This window comes from Crassostrea angulata, chromosome 6 (assembly GCF_025612915.1).
Source record: "Crassostrea angulata isolate pt1a10 chromosome 6, ASM2561291v2, whole genome shotgun sequence".
In the NCBI taxonomy this organism is placed as follows: Eukaryota; Metazoa; Mollusca; class Bivalvia; order Ostreida; family Ostreidae; genus Magallana; species Magallana angulata.
Window position 1 is genome coordinate 38,481,195 of NC_069116.1, and position 25,231 is coordinate 38,506,425.

General features: G+C 32.3%; 2 protein-coding genes and 1 pseudogene across 3 annotated transcripts; 2 read left to right on the forward strand and 1 right to left on the reverse strand.

The window, feature by feature from the left end:
- Positions 1–1,506: 1,506 nt before the first annotated feature.
- LOC128187217 (acidic phospholipase A2-like) lies at positions 1,507–4,833 on the reverse strand. Its single transcript, XM_052857492.1, has 4 exons — positions 4,702–4,833; positions 3,361–3,502; positions 2,695–2,807; positions 1,507–1,743 (listed from the first exon to the last, which is right to left on the reverse strand). Exons 1-4 carry the CDS (start codon positions 4,751–4,753, stop codon positions 1,535–1,537), a joined length of 516 nt encoding a protein of 171 aa, XP_052713452.1. The 5' UTR covers positions 4,754–4,833; the 3' UTR covers positions 1,507–1,534.
- An 8,327-nt stretch (positions 4,834–13,160) lies between these two features.
- LOC128187212 (uncharacterized) lies at positions 13,161–17,123 on the forward strand (annotated as a pseudogene).
- A 2,681-nt stretch (positions 17,124–19,804) lies between these two features.
- LOC128187213 (uncharacterized) lies at positions 19,805–25,201 on the forward strand. Of its 2 annotated transcripts, none has more exons than XM_052857487.1 (2): positions 19,805–19,926; positions 21,980–25,201. In XM_052857487.1, the coding sequence occupies exon 2, from the start codon at positions 21,991–21,993 to the stop codon at positions 23,653–23,655; it is 1,665 nt and encodes a 554-aa protein (XP_052713447.1). In that variant the 5' UTR covers positions 19,805–19,926; positions 21,980–21,990; the 3' UTR covers positions 23,656–25,201. The 2 variants fall into 2 exon arrangements, with proteins under 2 accessions (XP_052713447.1, XP_052713448.1); XM_052857488.1 differs by lacking the exon at positions 19,805–19,926 and adding an exon at positions 21,814–21,873.
- The last annotated feature ends 30 nt before the right edge of the window (positions 25,202–25,231 follow it).

Below are 25,231 nucleotides of genomic sequence, written 5' to 3' on the forward strand. Positions count from 1 at the left end.
CACCAGAGGGTGAAATTTGAACTTTACCAAGAAGAAAATGAATATGATACAGATTTTTTTAAAGAGCTTGCCCAAAATCTCCAGAAAGCGTATACTGACAATTACACATTCACTGGTTTTGATAATTAGATTTTTAAAAGATAATTTCTAACTCAAAGATATGGCAAATCCTGATATCATTTCATTTTTTTTCAAGCCAATTACAATACAAAAAAAAAGATTTTTAAAAATGAGCCATTTCGAAATAAATATCTTTTATTCTCAGTGCAAGATTTAGTTGGATGTCAAAACTATTTAAGTAAACTAACTTATAAAATCGATTAATTCTCAAACTATATATTGACCTCAAAATGAATATTTCCAGGTACATGACCCTTGCTTATTGGTTTATACCGATGTTAATCTGTATACACGAGTAACATCCGTTATTATAGTAACACAGAAGATCAACCACTTTAGGATGAGACGGTTCAAAGTCTGGGACTGCAAACAGATCCCTGTCGGCATTCTTAACATGTGTGGATCGGGAGGGGGTGGTCCGGACCCCTCCCCCACACCTGGAAAATGCAAATTTCTTAAATTTACATAGTTAAATGAAGAAAAATATGTCTTGGATCCCTAAGCAAACATAGATTTGGACCCCCCCCCGAAATTTTTTTTTTCGGGATCCGCGCAGGACACACATCTCTGCCATACATTCTTTCTGGAGATAATTATTTTGTAACAGTACTGGTGCTTTAGAGACACACATAAGGAATAATTAGATTATTGTTAAAATTTATTAGATATGGAGACTGGTCCTTTGGGTCTTGAGTATTGGGGGATAGGAAAATTCTCGAAGCAGTCGATCATTAGATTTACTTCTGCCTGGACATACTGCCTATTAGTTTTGTGCAACAAACATTAAGTACAAATGTATCTGAAAAGTCTGTATTTGCTATCATTCTTAAAAAAGTTTTATTTTTGTATCAAGATGTCAATTATAGAAGAATACATGCTTTTCCCTCTAATTTTCATATCTACAAATATATATAACTATCACCGCCCTGTAAATAAGGTGCTTAATCTACATTTTTAGGAAGTTTAAATTTTCACTCAAATATTAACCTTGTGAACTAGTTTTGCCATTACTTTCCTTTTATATGACTTCCGAACGATTGGCAACCCCTGCATTGCGTCAATATATAAATGTACAGATAAATACCTCTCCTCTTAATAAGATTTAAATCTTAAGTATCATTATTTAAGCTGTAACGCTTTTATCTCCGTAGAAAATAAATCCGTTTTAAATCTGTTTACATTAGTTTGATGATAGAAATGGTAAAGGACATTTCCCCTAATACAATAAGGTACATGTATTGACTGAAGTTCAGCAGGTGACGCACAAATGCGATATGAGAAACTGCTAATACGTCTGTGGGTTAAATGTGTATAAAAACATAATTTCACATACTATTTAGAATACTTAACAACTCAATGGTTGTATGAAATTTTAAGGTTTTTTTTATTCTTAAAATCATTTTCCATGCTATCATTATGTATCATTTCCATTTTTTATTTTCATTTCAATCATTCCGCTTGAATTGGAATCTGTTTTTATGGAGAAGCCTTCTAATAACTTTGAAATGAGTTTCGCCAGTATTCCTTTGTTTGTACTGTTGTAGGCCTTACGGTTGGCATGGAAACATAGTGAAGCCCTTCTGTCACAGTTACACAGCGCCCTCTCACAGGGACGTTCGTCATCTACAAAAAAGAAGAAGATTTATTTCGACTTTTTCATTAACCATGATGCCAGAGAGTGGTGATTATATAATTACATTCTCCATTTTATAGTTCTCCAGTGTCTTTGTTTAAGGTGGCTCTATACACCACTTTTTGATGACGCCGTACGCAAAAAGGTAATAAGAAATCATTCTTTGAATATGATGTGATGCTCAAATAAGGCCGGGCGTGATCAAATATATCATAAAGCCTCTCGGACTGTATTTAATTTAGATTTGATCACCCCTGACCACCTCATAATACTCTTAGAGTGATTCTAATAATGCTACGTGTAAAGTGGCTTGTCTAATATTAATTAAATGGCGTTTTTCTTACATTTTTATCTTTTTAACTTGTATCCAAAGTACTTTAAATTTCCCCAAGCCACTTAAAGCGCGTGGATTTACAGGAGAAACTTGTTATTTGGATGGGTTACATCACTGTGTGCACCGATTTATTCATTTGTTTATGAAGTAAATCAAATGCACGTGTTTGCTGATAAAATCAAAACCTAGACCTGTTAATTGTTTATATTCTCCAATTTGTAGAAAATATGTTTAAAAATGGAGAATCAAAACTTCATGTATTTTTAGTAAATGTCTACATGTATCAGCTCTTAAATTGTTTTCATTACGATTTTGATTTAGCTATTATCCTTTTCAGCATGCTAGGCAGTGCATGAACGATTTGATTCATATTTCCCGTCACTGGTTTGAAAAGTTCAGCTCCTTCAAGGAATAAATTTTGCACTTTGATTACTTTATGTATATGCAGCAAGTAGCTGTAATTATAAAATAAATATTCATAAAATTCATGAAATTTGAGTCAGGGGGTTTCGGTATATAACACATACATGTTAGCTATATTTGTCATTTTAAAAGTAGTGAATATAAATATGAAATTAATATACATGTATAACGACTGTATACTCACGACACTCGATTTCCCCTTTGCTGATATTGAAGTTGTATTTGGTGGTGTAAACACGTCCACATGCTGGTATTCCAATGATTACGGCATAGCAATTATCATGATGAAAACAGCATCTGAAAAATTATAAAGATTGCAAGAAAATATTGAAAAATAAAATAACCCGATTTTGATTCATGCTTGATATGAAGATGACATCATTGTAGAAAAAATACATAATACATCTTTCTTTACACAAATTAATTAATTGATTATAAGAAGTATGTTAAATTAACTAAATCACTGTTAATGTACATCAGTACTTTAGCTTAAAGAAACAGACGAATCGTCTCCTATGGACATTTGAGTATGACATCATCATCATCATGATTATTTTGTGCAGTCCGTGACCAATCGATAAACGGGGCATATAGATAATAGTCTGACTGTTGCTATAGAGCTATGAATTAACTAATAAGTTTCCGTAAGAAATAGAGGGAATCATACTTGGTAGATGTGTTTATCCCTATAAAATTAAAGTCAAAGAATGATTCCCAGATGCTCAATTCTACATATACATCAATAGATATCGATTGGAATCTCCGTTAGCGTGCTTTTATCTTTAACTTTGTCCCCGTTTCCCCCAGTTTTTAAATTAAAAAATTGGTAGTGATCAATTCAATTACATACTCATCAATGGCGTCTACCACACTTCCGTTTCCGCCGAGATCGCACCAATTTCCATGGTCGATGAACTCAAAGGGGTCACGGCCAGTGGACGAATAGATCATGTGATCGAACTGGGTCAAATCTCGCTTCCGTCTCCCGGCATCTATGAATTTATATAGAATATGGTAATTTTTCATTGATTCTTAAAATTCAGAACTTATATTTGACTTTTTTTTTGGCAAAATATATTTCTAAAGTTTTCTTTTTAATTGCGCCATAATGAAAATGTAAACAAACTCAAAAAATTGCTTTGTCATGGGCTTTTGATATAAATGCACAAAGAATAAAGCAAACATCTATTTCAAAATTATATACCGTAACGTCACCGGCTGTCAACTCTTTGAGAACTCCGTGAGGTACTTGATTAAGGTAACTGTATATAGAGTTTTCTTTTCGCAAGCAATTAAATGATCCCCTTTACAAATTTTGTTTGTGCAGACTTTGACGAGATAGGCAGATTCAGATTGATGTGGTATGGGACACCTCCATATTGAGACGTACTTTATCTAAACAATAAAGTGCTTTCTTTGGTGAGTCATGCGGGACATTGCAAAAATTTTACATAATCCGCGTTAGCGGGTTATATAAAAAAATTTCTGCAGGGATCGCTACCTTCATAACCCGCACGAATCATCAAATTGAGCATTTATTTTTTATACTTACATCTGTCTTTTAACAAATTAATAAATTGATTGCATGATATAAGTTAAATTAACTAAATTACTGTTAATGTACATCAATACGTTAGCTAAAAGAAATAGCCAAATCGTCTCCTATGGGAATTTGAGTATGATATCATCATAAATATTTCATGCAGTCCGTGATTTTTCTTAAGTCGCTGTAGGTAAATTGGGGCGTGTAGATGTCAGTCCTGTCAGTTTCAGTTGCTGTAGGTTTCGACCAATCGATAAACGGGGCGTGTAGCTTTCAGTTCTTAAGTTTCTATAGAGCTATGAATTTACAATAACTTTCCCTTTGAAATAGAGGGAATCATTCTCGGTAGATATAAATATATCGAAATAAGCATGGAAATCAAGTATAGTTTTAATTTTTTTCCTTTCCCGAAATTGCTACCTAACAGTGTAGCGCAGTGGATTTAGAGTGTTACCTACGAATCTGTCAGTCATGAGTTCGAATTCCACTGGGTCTTTTATAATTTTACCTAAAAATAAAATATTGTAAAATTTGAAAATTCTAAAACGATGAAATTATTTTAATTAAAACGTACTTTAATCCACATTATATCGACAGGTGTCCCACACCACCTTAAAATAAAGGAGCTGGGTACTATGAATCACCTACCTGTACCGTATACAGCTAAGGCCACAAGGACGAGGAAAATCCCCCGGTTCATTTCACATCCTCTGTATTAAACAAATGAAAATTAGATTCCAGATACTGAAACCAACTATTTGCAGTAAAGGAAGTACATGTAATTGTGCAATGTCTTTTTTTGATACATTTAATTAACATATGTTGTGTTTCATATCAACATGATTGATGTGAGAAAGAATTAAATTTCAGCTAAAATTTAAATAAAACTTTTTGGCGTTACATGCACATTTATAAATGCATAGCATGTTCTTAAATCCGCATAAAGTCCGACTTGGCGGCACAATAAATTATTAGACTAAAAACGTCAAAGACATGGTAAAATTGCACACACATATGTGTAATTTTAAGAAATTAAGAAGAAGGAAAACACAAGCATAGTTAAATCAACCTGTAGACTGTACATGTACATTATAGAAATGTTATTACTTTGAAACTGTATAAGGTTAACGGCAAGTAACTACATTAGATAATGTTTACGGTCAGCTAGGGTTCGTCTTTTATTCATAAAGAGTATTTAAAATCATATTTATTTTTCTAAGATCATATTCTTGTTAAGTGGCGGAATATTCCCTTAATTAAATGTTTACTTTAGTAATCTCATTATAAGCCTAAAGATTAAAAACAGGAGAAAGGGGTTTTGAAAATTCAGTCATGTAATGTGTATTTTACATATTTTTTAATCTAATGTTAAAAATTAAGTGACAATTTTTGACGTGTTAAAATTTCAAACTTCAGATTGAAAATGAAAAAAGGAAAAGAGAAAGCAAACCAAATGTACCATGCACGCCGTTTATTTTGCGCTTATTTAATTGTTTTGAGAGTCCTTTGCTTGGAAAGTGATTGAAAGGCCTCGAATATTGCTATCTTAATGTCATGTACGTGTAAAACTGTTTTCATTTCACTGTCAATTTTGAAATAAGAAACTAATTTTATTGAAAATAACATAAATGAACGTTATAAATCCTGCGTCAAACGACTTATTACTTCTCTTAAATGACTAAAATATAAACAGCGGCATTCTTCCAATGAAATGATTTGGTTTACTTTTTAGGAAAGCTATTACTTTTTAGTATTAACCTTATACTTCGTCTGTACATTCGCTTTTTGTACAACAAACAAAACCTTTGCAGTATCCGTGCGGTCCTTACCTTATAAAGCAAGTTATGTAAATCTATAATTATTGTTGACAAGAAGGCTAAATCTCCTGCATGGTTATTAATTCCTATTTATTTATCTACATAAAAAAATTATACATTTATACTTTATATATGTTTTGTAGAGAGCCATTATAATTGTTTATTATTTTCTCTACTCTCACGTAAAGTGTATATTGTGTATATGTTTGTAATATTCTCTATGTTGTAAATTACAACCAAAGAGATAAAATAAACTGTTCAAACTTACCATATACAGTTTACATTGTTCGACTAGCCCCAGCTCTGCAATAGCATTGCTGTGCATGTAGACAAAAACTTTTAAAATTTCAACAATTTAAGCGTTTATTTATATGGCGATTTATATGTACACATTATATATAATACGCATGGATAGTGTACACATGTGGTTCAAAATGCAGTCACCGAGTCTATACTACATTTTACAAAATCTGTAGAAAATTCATTGCAGGCTTGAGAGTTTATCTATTTTGTCAATCTAACAATATAAAGTTTGTGAATTTCCTTCGATTGTTAAGGCTACAGCAGTATTGATAAATATTAAACAGCGTTTTTACTATGCAAATTAGAATTTTAAGGGTCAATCAAAAAATATGAAGACATGTTACTTAACGTCATATCATTACTAAATTTGGTTGACATAATTTAGCAATAGTTGGTATGATGGCATTCTATGTACCAAATAATGACGGGATATATTGTTTTGTCGAACAGATATTAGTAACTAAAGACAGATAGTCCTTTTTTGAATTGACTAAAAACTATGACAGCGCCGGTGTAACGAAGAATATTGACCCGGGTTGAAATTGACCCGGGGTCATTTTTCAACGTTGAATATTGACCCGTGGAGTCATTTTTCAACGTTGAAAATTGAGACCAAAATCGTGAAATTTTTACCCGGGGTCATTTTTCAACGGTATGAGAAAGATTTTTCTAAACTCTGATGACCTCGACACGTTGAAAATTGATCCTGTTGAGAATTGACCCCAACCTCAGAGTTTTGGTCTGAACTAGAACTTACGTACTCTACATGGTTTAAATGTACAATCAGGCACATATTTGAAAGTTTCAGTTTAAATTGTTCATACTGCCCGATACATATGCGGATGTGGCTAATTTCTTTTAGGTTGATATGCCCGATTAATCATTTAATTCTGAGACTAAAAATATGATATCCATTTATTATTACAAGCTATGTAAATAAAGCTAAGAAGATGACTGTTTGCTTCGGAATGGAACAGGCGAGTAGGGCTAGAATACTTTTTGACATAGAATGTGTTTTCATTCCCTTGTGTTCCCTTGTGTAACAGAATTTTTAAAAGTTTAAACTTGTCATAATCTCTGATAAACATATCTAATAAATGTATTGCCCGTTTTTGTCACATTCCAGGCAATTTAACAGAGCTCTATTCGACAGGCACCTGATGTTGTATATTTTTCTTATAATTGAAAATATATAACCTCTATACTTTTTTTTTGGGGGGGGGGGGGGTAAAGGTTATATATATTTAAGACGAAAGGATATAATGTCAGATACCTAATATGCTCAATTTGAAGAAGTCAGAATATTTCCCTGACAAAATATTAATTGAATGGTTGTCATATTTTTATCCCTTTTTATATATACTGTATTATACATATATACACAGCATAATATACAGTACATATTTACACGTTTTTAATTTTTTTTTTATGACTTAACAATAATTTTTCATAAACTCGTCAGATTAACTTTATTGAAGCACCATCCAAATTTCTGCATATGCAGAGTCATAGTTCTTTTTTAAAAATGCAATTTATTTCTTTTATTTCGAGTTTTCCCATTATTTAACTATAAATTAGAAACACAGGCAACTGACATAATATATTTTCTCAAAGTTTAAAACATATACCCTCTACAGCAAACATGTTATCAATTTAAAAAAAAAAGTAGGTTTGCACCTAAATATACAGTCGGATGATGGTTGATCTAATTATATTAATGGTATACATGAAAAGGCATGCAAACAGTTAAATTTATTAAGATTACTTAAGCATACGATTGATAGATAAACACTTGTTAAATTCGGCATTTATCAGACCTTGATTGGAATATGGTGATGTTTTGTGGAGCAGCTGTATCAAGGAAAAATTCGAATTGCTTAAACATGTACAAATTGAAGCAACTATGACAGTGACAGGGATCAGAGCTAATTCTTTTAAAATCATTTTATATAGTGAGCTTAATTTGGAAACCTTACAATCTCGAAGGGATAAACATAGACTAATATTTAATTATATTCTACAAGATTATAAATGGTTTAGCACCACAAGATATGTTAGATTGAATTCAATCATAATTTCTAACTGAACAAGCATATAATCTTAGGTCTAATGAGCTTTTTACTATCTACCACTATATACTTATTACAATAACTTTGCTCCGTCTACATGTAAATTATGGAATAATCTTCATTCAAAAAAGAAAATTTCATCAACTTTATCTTTCTTTAAGTCAAAACTTAAAAAACAAAATATACCTAGAGCTTACAAACATTTCAGTTAAGGCAATAGGGAATATTTTTTTACATCAATTACGGAATAAAGCTAGTAAAGCTTAGTTATTTAAGGATTTTTTTTAACTAATAAGAGCCGATGTTTATACCGTTGGTATGAATCTGAAGGAAATGTTATTGTTTTCCCTGGATGGCCAAGATACACTTAACAAAGAGACGAACTTTTTAAACAACTTATTGACGTAAGTATATGAACTATATACTTTATGGTAGTTTTGATTTTTCATAAAGATATGATAGTTTCCCATGTTTATATTTATATTAGAGCCTTAGACCTTTTCGATTCTCTTAAGTTATACTGTTTAAACCTATTTAAGTATTATGCATGTATATTTACTTAATATATAGTTCCCTTTATTTACTGTTCTTTTCAAATGGGCTGGATCATGAAAATCTCATTCTTATGTTTGTAGCTCTGCAAGTTTAAATGAAGGTGATAGGTTTCTTTTGTTTTACTTTCATGTTAAATACTGAAATCTGATTGATTTAGATGCAGTTCATAATCTTTTTTATTACCCTTAGCGTTAGCAACGCACTTAGCAACGGGTAACGTTTAGAATTGTTACATGCGCGAAAATCATGCGCGTACGGTTCGCCTCAGAATTCACGTTATTCCTATCTAAAAAGCAGTGATATTTTCTTTAAAATTAAGACATTCAGTATAACAAAATAAATAGTGCCTGTTTGGGAGAATAACAGTTGAAATTGACTCCCCTCGAAAACTATATATGTGTATACATAATATCAATAATATTCTGTAAACTTGTAATACGATATTCTTATGACCATAGATAATTTTTTCTTGACTTCGTATGCTTGAAAGGGTTTACAAAGGATATGACTGTTATCCCATCCATTCAATAAAAATTTTGAACATTCCGTTTAATAAAACACATTTAAATTAAATTAGTAATGTAGGTTGCTGTGATAGGAGGGTCAACCATCTACTCCAACGCTGCTGTATAATCTTAATTCTACTACATATTTCTATTCAAAAAATACAATTTACCAATTTATTGACGAAAACAATTACTGTTAGTAAATTAATGTTAATTTTTTGTGATCAAAGCAATTTAGAAACTATTAAAGCAAAATTATTTTATTGTCATCCTGTACGAAAATTAGGTTGCTAACTAGCTACAGAATTGTTTATGCCAAGACAAATTAGCGATTTGATGATATTTAGTTACATTAGAGGTTATCCTAAAGGAACAAATAAAACACTAAAAAAGTATCGGATTTCAAGATATAGTTACTACAGCATGTTCATGAAAGAGTACATGTTAGTATATCATCATTTTGTAAACGGTTATTGGCTGGATGTGTGTGAATACAAAGTTCAGATAGTTACAGTTTTAACAAACTGAGTGGGTGCAAACAAAAAAATCTCAATAGGACATACTGTAAATTTTGTATTTACACCCACCCAGAAAATTTACAATGAATAATGTCAAAGTTTCAATTTACTGGGAGAACGTAAAACCAAAATTAAACAATATTGTAATATTTTAAAATTATTTATATTTGTACACTTCTTCCGGTGCGTCTTTTTACCCCAATGAACCCCCAATGAACCCCCAATGATACCCCAATGAACCCCAATGATACCCCAATGAACCCCAATGATACCCCCAATGAACCCCAATGTTACCCCAATGATACCCTAATACACCTAATGATACCCCTATGATACCAAATCCAACTCCATCATATCAAACATACTGTATAGTAAACGGGGTTAATTGACTTTTTCCTTAATTTATTTATGAATTAAATAAAACATACACAATTTTATTTCTTGTCGCCACTTTGTTTGTCATGATTAATTTCACAAAACGTAATTGATTGCACTCCATAATCTCCATTATAACCAATCTAATTTAACTAGCATATATTCATAAAAATCTGAAGTTTAAACATAATACTTCAATCGATATTTATACTGATGACACTGCATGCATGCGTGATTTATTCATAGATATGATATGTACCGGTGTTACGCAGAATGTAGCGTTATTTTTTTTACCCCATTCACAGTGTACCGGCGGGACACCAAAATTCACGGAATACGAAAATTTGTACAGTATTTTGAATTTCTCGCTGAATGCTGCCATTTTCTTCTCATTCTCGCTCGCTTGACACAGGAAAAACATCTGTACTTTGATAATGTTTGGTGTTTTTTTTTTTTACGAAACTTGAGGTACTGCGAGCAAGCTCACAAATGAAAATATCAAAACTGAAGCTTTCTCTAATGGAAAAGAATCGATTTGCCTCTTTTTCTTAAAGTTATGTTGAACTAGCACAAATGACCAAAGCTCCCATCAGGACATAATTACAGGTCACAAACAATCTTTGAGTCAAATTTTAGCTTAAAAAATTCTAATCATTTCCCATTACAAGATATGACCCAATCGGTGAAAAAACGGCACGTAGTTGAAATTTCATTTGTGTAACATGTTGTTACATAAAATTCATTCAGTGTATCAATTATGAACATACTCAGTATCATTTGGGTATTTCAAAGTTCATTGGGGTATCATTGGGGTTCATTGGGGTCCATTGGGGTAAAAAGACGCACCCCACTTCTTCAGCGAATTTAAAAAAAAGAGTTTTACTGAAATAAATAGTTTAACGTGTAACCATGTATACAAATATTCATAAAAACATATTTTTTAAAAAAATATATAGATATCACACAAAACAGCAATTATACGTGGAAAGTTTATTATGAATAAAATAGTTATTACATATTTAAAGGGATAATATGTAAATTCAAAAAATAATCATTTAAGTCTCATTTTAACCCCCCCCCCCTACCCGTTGAAACATGTATACATGTAAATCTAAAGAATAAATTTTTAAATACTGATCATTTTTAATTAAACAAACTCATATTAAAATATTGATTCGTTAATTTGTGCTTCTTTGCTGTTGAATTTTGAACCGGTTTCATGATAAAAATTCCACGATACGGGTCAATTTTCAACATATTATGGTCTTTATTCAACACCTTTGGTCTCAATATTCAACGTGGAAAAACGACCCCTGGGTCAATTTTCAACCCGGGTCAAAATTCTTCGTTACACCGGACGTCACGGCGCAACAAGAAGTACAAACAGAATGAATTTTACTCAGGAAAAGGCTGATACAAGCTTTGAAAATGCTCAATGGTGCAACAAATAAATCAACAATTATGTGCAAGTTTGTGTTTAACTGTAATACATTTTGTGGGGGTGGTAGTAATTGTATTTTAAATACAAAACATCCGAAAGAGAGTAGAATATCTGTAAATATTTGATAAAAAAATAAGTAACGTCAATTTAACCGATGTTCAGGGTTATCCTTACTGTAAACTAAGAGAAACACAGTTAGAAAATGAAAACTTTAACGAACTAACTTATGATTCTCGAACAAATGTGTGCAAATAAGATGTTAAGTGGTTCAGTGCCATTTTAAATTGTAAGGAAAAAGGCACAATAGACTAAGCGTGATATAAAAATGGGGTACATCTATAAACTGTGCGTGTTTAATCTTGACGTCATGTTTTGAACGTTACCGTGCGCCGTGGTGACAAATCATGTTGTTTTTAAAAAGGGGTAACAAAAATACCGTTTCATCAGATGGACTAAAACTTCGCATATCAATAACATAAGTGTTGGTGCACAGATTAATCTGTTAAGTATGACTTTCATGAACAATATATGATAGACAGCTACATTGTCTTCGTATTTTTTGATTGACCCTCATAAGAAATATGGAAATCGTGTAAAAATTCGATATTTAGTAGATCATAGGTTGTGCGTCACCATGTCTCTTTAAAGAAAGAAGTGAAATAAAAAACAGAAAATACATGTATGCAAATTCATGTTGACTAACAATTGAAATTTTAGCTTTTAATATTACAGTACTGTCAAATATATTTCAGTAAAAAATGAAAATCTGATGAAAAAAATTAGCCCGAATTTTCTGTGTTTTGCGAAAGACCCAATTTTGGTTGAGCCTAATTCCAAAATATAGTAAAAATATCCAATGTTATGTAAGAAAAACAACATTCTTTTCATTAATACTTTTGGTGTTTAGAACAAATTTTACTCATAATATTGAACTTTATAACAATCCGAGTACTATAATTCCAAGTGAACAACATGCTTAATGAACTAAAAAAGTTACCTCTTATAACAACATTTATTATTATACTTTCATGTTAAATACTGTAATTTGATTGGTTTAAAGGCAGTTGATAATCAGTTCTATTACCCTCAGTGTTAGCAACACACTTAGCAACGGGTAACACAACGAATTGTTTCATGTGCGTAAATTATGCGCGTACGGTTCGCCGTAGAATTCAAGTCATTTCTATATAAAAGCAGAAAAAAATCTCTAAAATTAAGACATTCAGTATAATAAAATAAATAGTGTCTGTTTGGGAAGATAACAGTTGAAATTGACAACCCTTGAAAACCATTGTCAACCTCCGCTTCGCGTCGGTTGACAATGGTTTCCTCGGAGTGTCAATTTCAACTGTTACCCTCCCAAACAGGCACTATTTATATAATAGAGCATTTGATAAAAAAAAGTCATGACCCGGGATAGAGGGTACAATTTGTTATTAATACTAAATGCTGATTATGCATATTACATTTCTGAACTACTATTATGTTTGCCAAATTGCGGCTTGAACCGGACACTGTCGATAGATAAGAACAGGAAGTAACGTTAACTCCCGTAATTTTTTTCCAACTCTGATCAGGTGACAACATTCAACTGGATCAGTCATGTTTGGGCCACGCACATCAGTCCTTTAAAGAATATATGAATTTCTTGTTAACAAGGTTTGTATTCTCATCTTCAATAGTGCATATCGCTAGCTATGGTCATTAACATGCATGCATATAATTGTAATTAGATATACATTATGATTAGATATTTTAAAATTGTTAAACTACTTTCGTTTTGAATCTAATGTTCTGTATATTCATCACAATAAACTATGAGAAATTTAACGAAACCATATCAGCTTGAGTTATTTTAAAAGGTTTATAAAGTTTTGAAAATGTCCAATTATTTGTATCAATATCCGGCTAAAAAAATATTGGAAAGGGGGGTATTTTTACGAAAGACGAATAGGGCCACATAAAAGATTATTTTTATCTCTGAATTACGAGAAAAGATCTCGTTATTATGAGTTAATTATTATATATATTATATTTAAGTAATGCAGTCGAATTTTATAAAGAAATTTAAATTCATGTAATATTACATGCAAAATCAATTCTTCAATGTCTGAATACATGAATAAACCCACCGAAACGGAGGGAAACAAAACGAAACAAAATCATATACGAAGCCTACCGAAATGAAACTATATCAAAACAGCCTACCGAGACGAAACGAAACAAATCGAAATCAAAACAGAGCCAAACCAAACCAGACGAAAACTACAGAAACCAAAAAATCAAATAAAATAGAGCAAAATGAAATCAAATTTAAAATGCTCAATATAAACTATTACGATTTATTAAAACATATTATATAGTGTATATTTCAGAAGTAACGAGTCTCTTTTGATACGCAGTGAAATATAAAAACGATTTTGCGCGTTTCTAAACGTGTGCATTTGTAAGCGTGGATTACACTTTTAAATAGTAATTGTTTATTTTTAGTGCAAAACACATAAGACTGTGCCTACATATAAAACTCAAGTTATCCCTTTCGGGTTCTTGTTAATACAATTCATTTGCATGTATACTAGTAAACACAAAATCAGATTTTAGGACATGTCCAACACTAAACTTTATCAAATCAAGTACTTTCAGAAACAGTAAATTAAAAGCGAAGAGTAAGCAAAGTTTGAAGAAATAATACGGTAAAATTGCAACATCAAATTGATATTCAACTTTTATCAAATCATTTGAACAATAAAATACAAATAGAAAAATATGATAGAGTGATAAGACTTTCAGATGACGAGCTATTTCACAATTTCACGTTTTATTTTATTAACAAGCGATTGAACTATATAATCTTTATATGAAGTAAAAATAGCCCATGTGCAGTTAACACATTGTTTTAAATATTATACCTTAATTTGAAAAACATTGTGATAGTTTTGTTTCGTTTCGTAAGGTTTCGTTTTGATTTTGTTTCGTTTTTGTAGGTTTTATTTCGTTTCTTTAAGGTGTAGCCTGGTTTCGGCCTACCCATAATGCTCCATACTGTGCGGGGAATTATGGGTAGGCTGGAAGCAGGCTAGTTGAGGGGATTTCATTTCATTTCTATTTCGTTTCGCATTTTACAAGTACCCCAAAAATATAAGTATTTCTTTCTTTTTTTAGGAGATTGAACTTCCATGGATCCTCATAAAAGTGCACAGGATGTGCCCCGATGTGACCTTTGTGAGACCGCCTTAATACACAACTATTGTGACTTTTGTCATGTCAACCTCTGCAAGCCCTGTGTAGTAGATCACATCACAGATGGATATGACAAACATAAAATAGTTCCTTTCAAAGAACGAAGATCAACTCTCATTTATCCAAAATGTGAAACGCATCCTCACAAAAACTGCAAATTTCAGTGCAAGGATTGCAACAATATTTTTGTTTGTTCTTCCTGCATGGCATCTGAACAACATGGAAGACATAAATTTGTAGAAGTTACAGAAGTTTTCAAGACAAAGAAAGATGATATTAAAAACGATACAAAAGAGTTAGAAAATCATATTTTTCCTACGTATAAAGAAATTGCATGCGACTTGGAAAATCAGCTTGCCAACCTGGATGGAGGATATGAGAAACTTACAAAAAAAATGTCCAAACAAGGGGAGCAATGGCACAGAGAAATCGACATCATCATCAACAAAATGAAAACTGAAATCACCGAGATAAAAGTTAAACATAGGGACATTTTACAGAAACACTTGGATGAAATAAAAAAGATACAGTCTCTCATTAAAGAAACATTACATGCCTTAAGAAAAATTGAAAATCCACTGAAATATCTTCTACCATTGAATACAGCTCCAAGACTAGAAAGTTCAGCAAGCTTCCGCCTCAGGTTCACGTATCGCTGCCAACATTCATTCCAAAACCAATAGACCGTGAGAAGCTGTATAAATTGTTTGGACAGATTATCCCATTATCTACTGCTACAGAAGAAGATGTCTTGTTGCTGAACCAATCCAACACTTCAGTCAAAGAACTACTCGACGAACCGGAGCTCATCGCCACAATACAGACTGGGTATAGGGAACTACGCATTGTTACGTCCATAAATGAAGGAAAAATATGGACGAGTGGGGAAATCAATGATATCAAATGCTTTGATATTAGAGGCTCAAACGTTCAGACAATTGAAACAGATTCTGAAAAAATCCCCAATGATATAGCCATAGACAGTGATGGGCATCTTCTATTTACTAGCGGGGAAACAAGGACAGTGAATAAAGTAAAGAATGGAAAGACAGAAGAGTTGATCAGATTTATAGAATGGAAACCTGTAGGACTTTGTATAACCTCTAATGGTAATCTCCTGGTGACCTTGCTCAGTGTTGATGAAACCCAATCCAAACTTGTCCTTTTCTTGGGATCTAGAGAAAAACAAACTATTCAGTTCGATAGTGATGGTAAACCTCTGTATTCGGGGAATAACATAATTAAATACATTACTGAAAACAGAAACCATGACATTTGTATAGCTGACTGTAAGGCTGATACAGTAGTTATGGTTAATCAGGACGGGGAACTCAGGTGGAGATACACCAGTAATCCCTCTGTTACCAAGAACAAACCATTTAAACCTCATGGTATCACAAAAGACAGTCAGAGTCGTATCCTGACAGCAGATTATAACAACGATTGTGTCCATATTCTGGATCAGAATGGACAGTTTCTGCGTTACATTGGTAACTGTGATCTGAAGAGACCTTTTGGTGTATGTGTGGACAACAACAACAATCTGTTTGTGTGTGAGTTTTACCAAGGCAATGTAAAGAAAATCAAATATCTAAAGTAGATATCATTACATCAATGGCAATACTGTAATGTAAACTAAACAAAAGTGGCCTTTTTCTGTGCATGTTTATGCGTTGATTGCTTAATTTTGAATGTCATAAAAGTCCTATAACACACCAGGCCGTGAAGACAAATATATGTAAGTTTTTTAAATAAAGATATATTCTATTCGCAATTATTTCGTTTTTGAAGAATGGGCATTTAAGCAATATATGCATGTAATATACAACTATTGTACCTTATCGAAAAAAATTGGCAAGTGGTGTGTCAGTTATCGGGAAAGAAGATTTCAGAGACATGTTGCTTATTTGCAACTTTTATACAACATAAATATTAATACATTGTATTCATGTATATTCATTTGATAGTTCTACTATCAGAACGAGGACTAAAAGTGAAAAGGACCAATTATCATTGTTGGTAGAACATTTTAAAACCTATACAACATTTTTTTATATAATAAAAAACAGGGCTGTGTTTGTTACGACCAGAGGTTATGTAATTAATCTGTAGCAACTGTTTACATGTATTACCTGGTCGTGGGGAAACTTTTTGCTGTGCTTTAGTTCTTCTTTATATTTATATTATTTCATAAACAGAGCAGTAAGCATCATTGTAAAATAAATTAAAAGCAATCAGTCAGCATGGGTCCATCTTAAGTATTGTTTCGACCAATGTTATTAGAGGCTTCAATTTAGGTCCATTTCTAGTAAAATAATTTCAATGTTAATGAAATAATTATTTGCTGCAAATTGCCTAAACTAATGCATTGCCATAAGAAAAAAAATTCAAAGACAAAAATGTAATATTTAAAAATGTATTTGTATCATTAATAGATACAAGAAATGTTAATGAAATAATTATTTGCTGCAAATTGCCTAAACTAATGCATTGCCATAAGAAAAAAAATGCAAAGACAAAAATGTAATATTTAAAAATGTATTTGTATCATTAATAGATACAAGAAATGTTAATGAAATAATTATTTGCTGCAAATTGCCTAAACTAATGCATTGCCATAGGAACAAATTCAATGAAACCATGCATCAACACTAATTTGAAAATTCAGGTACAGGATGACCCACCCCTTATTAAACTTACCTTTACTTTTTCTACATCACACTACAATTATTATCATCAACAAACGCACTTCCATTTCAACCCTATTATCTTCTAATATCATATAACACGCCACCACAAATACAATTACTTACTAATTAGATTACTGTTAAACTTTATTAAATATGGACGCTGGTCTTTTGGGTCTTGGATATTGGGAAGAGGTAGCTACAAAACTCGAGAAGCTGTCGATCATTAGATTTACTTTTGGACACATTGCCAATTAGTTTTGTGCATAAACATTAAGTATCTGAAGAGTCTGCTTAGCTAGCATTCGTAAGAAGATTTATTTTTGTATCAAGATGTCAGTAGCAGAATACATGTATATGATTTTAAAGAATCTTTGGACGACTCTTTTCCTCTGATTTCCATGTACACGAATGTATATTACACATTATATTATTATATTATATTATTTAAACTATAAAATGCTTTCTTGGTGATTCATTCGGGATATGAAGGTAGTAACATTGCAGAAAAAATACATTAGCCGCGTTAGCGGGTTATGTAATTTTTTCTGCAATGATCGCTACCTTCATTACCCGAATGAATCATCAAAGAAAGCATTTTATTGTTTATATTAACATCTTTCTTTTAGCCAATTGATAAATGGATTATGAAAAGTAAGTAAAATTCACTACATTACTGTTAATATACGTAAGTACGTTTACTAAATGAAAGAGCCTAATCGTCTCCTGTGAGACTTTGAGTCTGACGTCGTCATGATTATTTCGTGCAGTTCGTGATTTTTCCTAGGTAGTTGTAAGTCTCGACCAATCGATAAACTGAGCGTGTCAAGTTTGGTCCAGATTTCGACCAATCAATAAACGGGGCGTGTAGATTTCAATATGGCTGTTTCTATAGAGCTATGAATTAACTCTATGTTTCCGTAAAAAATAGAGGGAATGATACTAGGTGGATGTAAATATATATACATATTCTATTATATTATATTTACACTGCCCTGTAAATAAAGTGTTTCAATTACATTTTTAGCAAAGTTTAAATTTTCACAACCAGAATTCATCTTATTGTACTGTAGAAGTTGCAAAAATTATTTGACAGCGGGTTAGTGTTGATTTTTTTATGATATATGGATGCAATAATGTTTAAAATGTAGAAATAGTAGGTCTGTTACGAAACTTCAGGGAAACTGGAGTCGAAACATGGGTCGAAGCGTAAACTGTCTTTGGTTCCGACATTTACACGTTTTCCAGAATCAAAATATGAGGGCTTGCGAAGAGAAGTGGATGTAGGCTATGTCTGTCCACTTCTCAAAAGAGAATATCTCATAGTTCTGCCAAAACATATTTCAGTGAAAAAAGAAAATCTGAAGAAAAAAGGTAGCTAGCTCGAATTTCCTCTGTTTTGCTAAAGGCCCAATTTTGTTTGAGCTTAATTCCAATATTTAGTAAAAATATTGAATGTAATGTCAAAAACATCTTTTCATTAATACTTTTTGTGTTTAGAACAAATTTTTCTCATGATATTGAACTTGATGACAATCTGAGAAATATAATCCTTAGTAAACAACATGCTTAATGAACTAAAACAAGTTACCTTTTCTACCAACAGGTAAAAGAGCATTTGATAAAAAAAACATGACACGGTTTAGAGGGTTGCATTCTTTATTAATACGTATATAATATATGAATAGTGCCTGTTTGGGAGGGTAACAGTTGAAATTGACACCCCGAGGAAACCATTGTCAACCTCCGCTTCGCGTCGGTTGACAATGGTTATCGAGGGTTGTCAATTTCAACTGTTGTCCTCCCATACAGGCACTATTTATTTTATTATACTGAATGTCTTAATTTTAGAGATTTTCTTACTGTTTCTATATAGAAATGACGTGAATTCCACGGCGAACCGTATGCGCATAATTTACGCGCAAGTAACAATTCGTTGTGTTACCCGTTGCTAAGTGTGTTGCTAACGATGAGGGTAATAGAACGGATTATCACCGGGGTCTTAACCAATCAGATTTCAGTATTTAACATGAAAGTATAATAATGTTGTTTATGCATGTTACATTCCCGAACTAAAATATTTAATAGCTTAAATATTACTGAATTTTATTTGTGTCTTACTCGGAACATGTACATGATCCATTGATTTTTAATAGTGTAATTTAAAAAAGAGAGAGAGAGAGAGATATGACAAATTACGGCTTGAACCGGACACTGTCGATAGCGATGAACAGGAAGTAATTAACGTTAACTCGTATTTTTTTCCAACTCTGGTCAGATGGCAACATTCAGAACAGGATCAGCCATGTTTGAGCCACGCATACCAGCCCTTTAAAGAAAATATATATTTCTTGTTAACAAGGTTTGTATTCTTATCTTTAATAGTGCATATTCACTGAACTAAGTTGCTAGCTATGGTCATTGACATACATGTATATGATTCTGATTAGATCTACATCATGCATGGTTAGAAAGAACAGGGGCGTACAAGGCGTTGTATATCCCCCACTTGGAGCAACGAAGACGAGAGTTTGAATATTAATTTTTGGTTTTTAGTATAAATTTTACGATTGAAGTCAATATTGTGCTTTCATTCTATAAACACGGCAGTGGTAGATTTCCAAATTAAGCTGCACAGCGTTTTATGCCAAATCTTGGACCATTCACTGTTCTAAATTTAGACTATCAAATAGACTAATACAATTTATCTAATGACAACAATTACGTAATGTTCATTTATGCACAATGTCGGATAAAAATAGCGCTAGCACAAATAAGTGTTTAAAAAGCAAACAAATAAACCAAAGGAAATAAATACCAAGTGTATGTATTAATGTATAATATTAATTGTCAGAAAATGCAGTTTTTTATTATACATGTACATGTCCTGATGTACATTTTCAAAAATTTTAAATCTAAAACAAAGTCAACATTAACTGTGTTGCGTGTCCACAAAACTTTCCAGTTCAATAAGGAAGAAGCCATCAGATCCTTTATTAACGCCAAAAAGCGTATAATTATATTACAAAACACATGTGATTGCGTTGCGAAAGTGTTAACTCAAACCAACGAAAAGCTTAATTTGAAGGTTTCCTTTTCACCAAAAACCTTCTACTCTTGGCAATGTATGTAAATATTCTTTCCTTTTCATTTTGCGATTATTGCGATTATACCGAATTTCATTCAAAAAGGAACTCCTTGAATAATGAACATGATATAGTCCGGTCCCTATGTTGAAATAGATCATTTTAACGCTCCCATGCCTGTGAAATCAAAAGATTTATTTTATGATTTTGAGCTGAAAACATGTATATCTTATCAGTTATGATAAAGAAATTGATATAGAATTACGTACGGGTTTTTATTTTGTTTACAGAATAGTGCAGAGTGTGGTTTTGATGCTCTTAAATTACACGATTTTAAATTTACATAATTTTCCCAGAAAGACATACTTTACTTATTTGTTGAAACTACCAATATTCTGCTCTAAGAAGTGGTAATTTTGCGTCCCTTTGGGATTTTTTTTCCTAGGAGGAGGCCCCCTAACCCCCCTTGCGGGAGGGGGACACCACCTCCTGCACCTACCCCCTCCCGTGCGACGCACGTCACTGAAGCCTTCGACTTCAATTTGTTGACTACACATATAAATGGACCATCATACGCCACTGAAAACGAAACAAATTGAAAGGAAACTATATAAAAACGAAGTTTACCAAAACGAAACCAAACGAAAACTACAGAAACAAAAAGGAATAAAATACAGCAAGACGAAATCAAAATTCAAATGCTTGATAACTATTATGATTTAAAATATATTATATAGTGTATATTTTATAAGTAACGAGTCTCTTTTGATACGCAGTGAAAGATAATTACGATTTTGCGCTTTTCTAAACGTTTGGATTTGTAAATGTGGATAATACGTTTAAATAGTTATTGCTCATTTTTGAGCAAAACGAAAAAAAATAATACGGTAAAATTGCAACATCGAATTCAAATTAAATTCAAACCATACATTTATCGGAATTGAAATTCAACTTTTATTAAATCATTTGAACAATAAAATATCAGTAGAAAAATATAATAGAGTTATAAGTCTTTCAGATGACAAGCTAATGCATAATTCCACATTTTATTTTATTACAAGTGCTTGAACTATATGAATTTTATATGAAGTAAGAATAGTCCATGTGCAGTTTACACATTATATATATAATCATATACCTTGACTTAAAAAACCATGTGATGGATTTGTTTCTTTTCGTTTTGATAGGTTTTATTTTGTTTCAGTAGATTTCATTCCGTTAAGGTAGATTTCGTTTTGGTTCATTTCGTTTCGTTTCATTTCTATTTCGTTTCACACTTTACAGGTACCCTAAAAATATAACTAATTTTTTTAAATTTTTTTTTAAAAGATTAAATCTCCATGGATCCTCATAATAGTGCGCAGGATGTGCCCCGATGTGACCTTTGTGAGACCGCCATAGTACACAGCTACTGTGACTTTTGTCACGTCAGCCTCTGCAAGCCCTGTGTAGTAGATCACATCACAGATGGATATGACAAACATAAAATAGTCCCTTTCAAGGAACGAAGATCAACCCTCATTTATCCAAAATGTGAAACGCATCCTCACAAAAACTGCAAATTTCAGTGCAATAATTGCAACAATATTTTTGTTTGTTCTTCCTGCATGGCATCTGAAAAACATGGAAGACATAAATTTGTAGAAGTTACAGAAGTTTTTAAGACAAAGAAAGATGGTATTAAAAAAGATACAAAAGAGTTAGAAAATCATATTTCCCCTACGTATGAAGAAATTGCACGCGACTTGGAAAATCAGCTTGCCAACCTGGATGGAGGATATGAGAAGCTTACAAAAACAATGTCCGAACAAGGAGAGCAATGGCACAGAGAAATCGACATCATCATCAACAAAATGAAAACTGAAATCAGCGAGATAAAAGTTAAACATAGGGACATTTTACAGAAACACTTGCATGAAATCAAAAAGATACAGTCTCTCATAAAAGAAACATTGCATGCCTTAAGGAAAATTGAGAAATCCAATGAAGTATCTTCTACCATTCAATACAGCTGCAAGACTAGAAGGTTCAGCAAGCTTCCGCCCAAGGTTCAAGTATCGCTGCCAACATTCATTCCAAAACAAATAGACCGTGAGAAGCTGTATAGTTTGTTTGGACAGATTACCCCATTATCTACTGCTACAGAAAAAAAATTCTTGTTGCTGAACCAATACAACACTTCAGTCAAAGAACTACTCGGTGAACCGGAACTCATCTCCACAATACAGACTGGGTATAGGGAACTACGCATTGTTATCTCCATAAATGAAGGGAAAATATGGACGATTGGGAAGATCAATAATATCAAATGCTATAATATAAGAGGTTCAAACGTTCAGACAATTAAAACAGATTCTGAAAAAATCCCCAATGATATAGCTATAGACAGTGATGGGCATCTTCTATTTACTAGCGGGGCAACAAGGACAGTGAATAAAGTAAAGAATGGAAAGACAGAAGAGTTGATCAGATTTTTAGAATGGAAACCTGTAGGACTTTGTATAACCTCTAACGGCAATCTCCTGGTGACTATGAACACTGAGGATGAAACTCAATCCAAAGTTGTCCGTTACTCGGGATCTACAGAGAAGCAAACAATTCAGTTCGATAGTAATGGTAAACCTCTCTATTCAAGGTATGATAAAATTAAATACATTACTGAAAACAGAAACCATGACATCTGTGTAGCTGACTGTGGGGCTAATGCAGTAGTGGTGGTTAATCAGGACGGGAAACTCAGATGGAAATACATCAGTCATCCCTCAATTACCAAGCACGAACCATTTGCACCCTATTGCATTACAACAGACGGTCAGAGTCATGTCCTGACAACAGATTTTAAGAACCATCGTATCCACGTTCTGGATCAGAATGGACAGTTTTTGCGTTTTATTGATAACTGTGACCTAATGAATCCTTTTGGCTTGTGTGTGGACAATAATAACAATCTACTTGTGTGTGAGCTTTACCAAGGTAATGTAAAGAAAATCAAATATCTAAAGTAGACAAAAATACATCAATGGCAAAAATGTGATGCAAATCAAACAAAAGTGGCCTTTTTCTGTGTGTGTTAAATCATTCGATGCCACAATATCTGGATGTCGAATAAATTCGCGGGTGGTGTGTCGGTTATTCAGGAAAGAATTTTTCATTTAATAGTTCTATTATCAGAACGAGACTAAAAGTTAAAAGGGCAAATTATCATTGCTGATAGAACATTTTTAAAATCATATACAACTTTGTTTTATAATTATAAAAAAAATACATGGCTGTGTTTGTTACGAGCAGAGGTTATGTAATTAATTTGTAGCAACTATATTATCTGGTCGTGGGGAAACCTTTTGCTGTGCTTTAATTCTTGTTTTTATTTACAGAATAAGTATGATGTATTTCATAAAACAGTGCAGTAGGCATCATGCTAAAATAAAAATCATTTTGAAATGAAAAACAATCATTCAGCATGCCAGGGCCCATCTTCATTAATGCTACGACCAATCTTATTGGGGGTTGAAATTTAGGTTCATTTCTCGTGAATTTATTGAAATTCAAGTAAATTGAAGTATTTGTATAGGTGTATCTGCATCAATTTTACATACATACATGAACGTTATTACATAAAATTTCAATAGCAAAAGTTACACGACAAAAATGTGATCATTAAAAAAATGTATTAGTATAATTGATAAAAATACAAGAAATGTTAATGAATGATTTGCTGCAAATTGCCTGAACTAATGCATACCAATAGGCACATATTCAATAACATCATCCACACTAATTTGAAAATTCAGGTGCAGGATGACCCACCCGTTATTAAACTTACCTTTACTTTTTCTTCATCACACTATACTTATCATTATCAACATGTCCACTTTCATTTCAAAACTATCACCACCTAATATCATATTACATGCCACCACAAATACAATCACAAATTAATTAGATTAGGCCTACTGTTAAACTTTATTAAATATGGACGCTATAGTCTTTTGGGTTTTGGATAATGGGGAGAGAAGGATACAAAACTCTCTAAGCAGTCGATCGTTAGATTTATTTCCGCTTGGATGTATTTCCAATTAGTTTTGTGCATAAACATTAAGTATCTGAAGAGTCTGTTTTAGCTAGCATTCGTAAGAATTTTTATTGTCAGTAGCAGAATACATGTATATAAAATTAAAGAATCTATGGACGACGCTTTTTCCTCTAATTTTCATATCCACGTATGTATGTATACTGTTACCGCCCTGTAAATCTGTTTCATCTACATTTTTAGCAAACTTTAAATTTTCACAACCAGAATTAATCTTACTGTACTGGTTTTGCCATTTTTCTCATTTCATCTGACTTCCGAACGATTCGCAACCTTTGTTTTGCGTCAATATATAAATGTAGATGTACATATAAATACCTCTCAACACGATTTAAATCTTAAGTATCATTATTTAAGCTGTAACGCTTTTATCTCCACAAAAAATATTAAATCCGTTTTAAAACTTTTTACGTAATAGATGATTTACCCTTACACAATAATGTACTTGCATTGACAAATGTTTCGCAGGTGACGCACAATTAATCTGTGAT

Bases quoted from the DNA above. Each gene is read 5' to 3' on its own strand.
- LOC128187213 (XM_052857487.1), top strand. From the start codon at position 21,991: ATGGATCCTCATAATAGTGCGCAGGATGTGCCCCGATGTGACCTTTGT.
- LOC128187217 (XM_052857492.1), bottom strand. From the start codon at position 4,753: ATGAACCGGGGGATTTTCCTCGTCCTTGTGGCCTTAGCTGTATACGGT. The intron at 3,503-4,701 runs GTAGGTGATTCA...ATAAATTCATAG, and splicing joins CTTAGCTGTATACGGTACAG to ATGCCGGGAGACGGAAGCGA. The intron at 2,808-3,360 runs GTATGTAATTGA...ATAATTTTTCAG, and splicing joins GTGGTAGACGCCATTGATGA to ATGCTGTTTTCATCATGATA.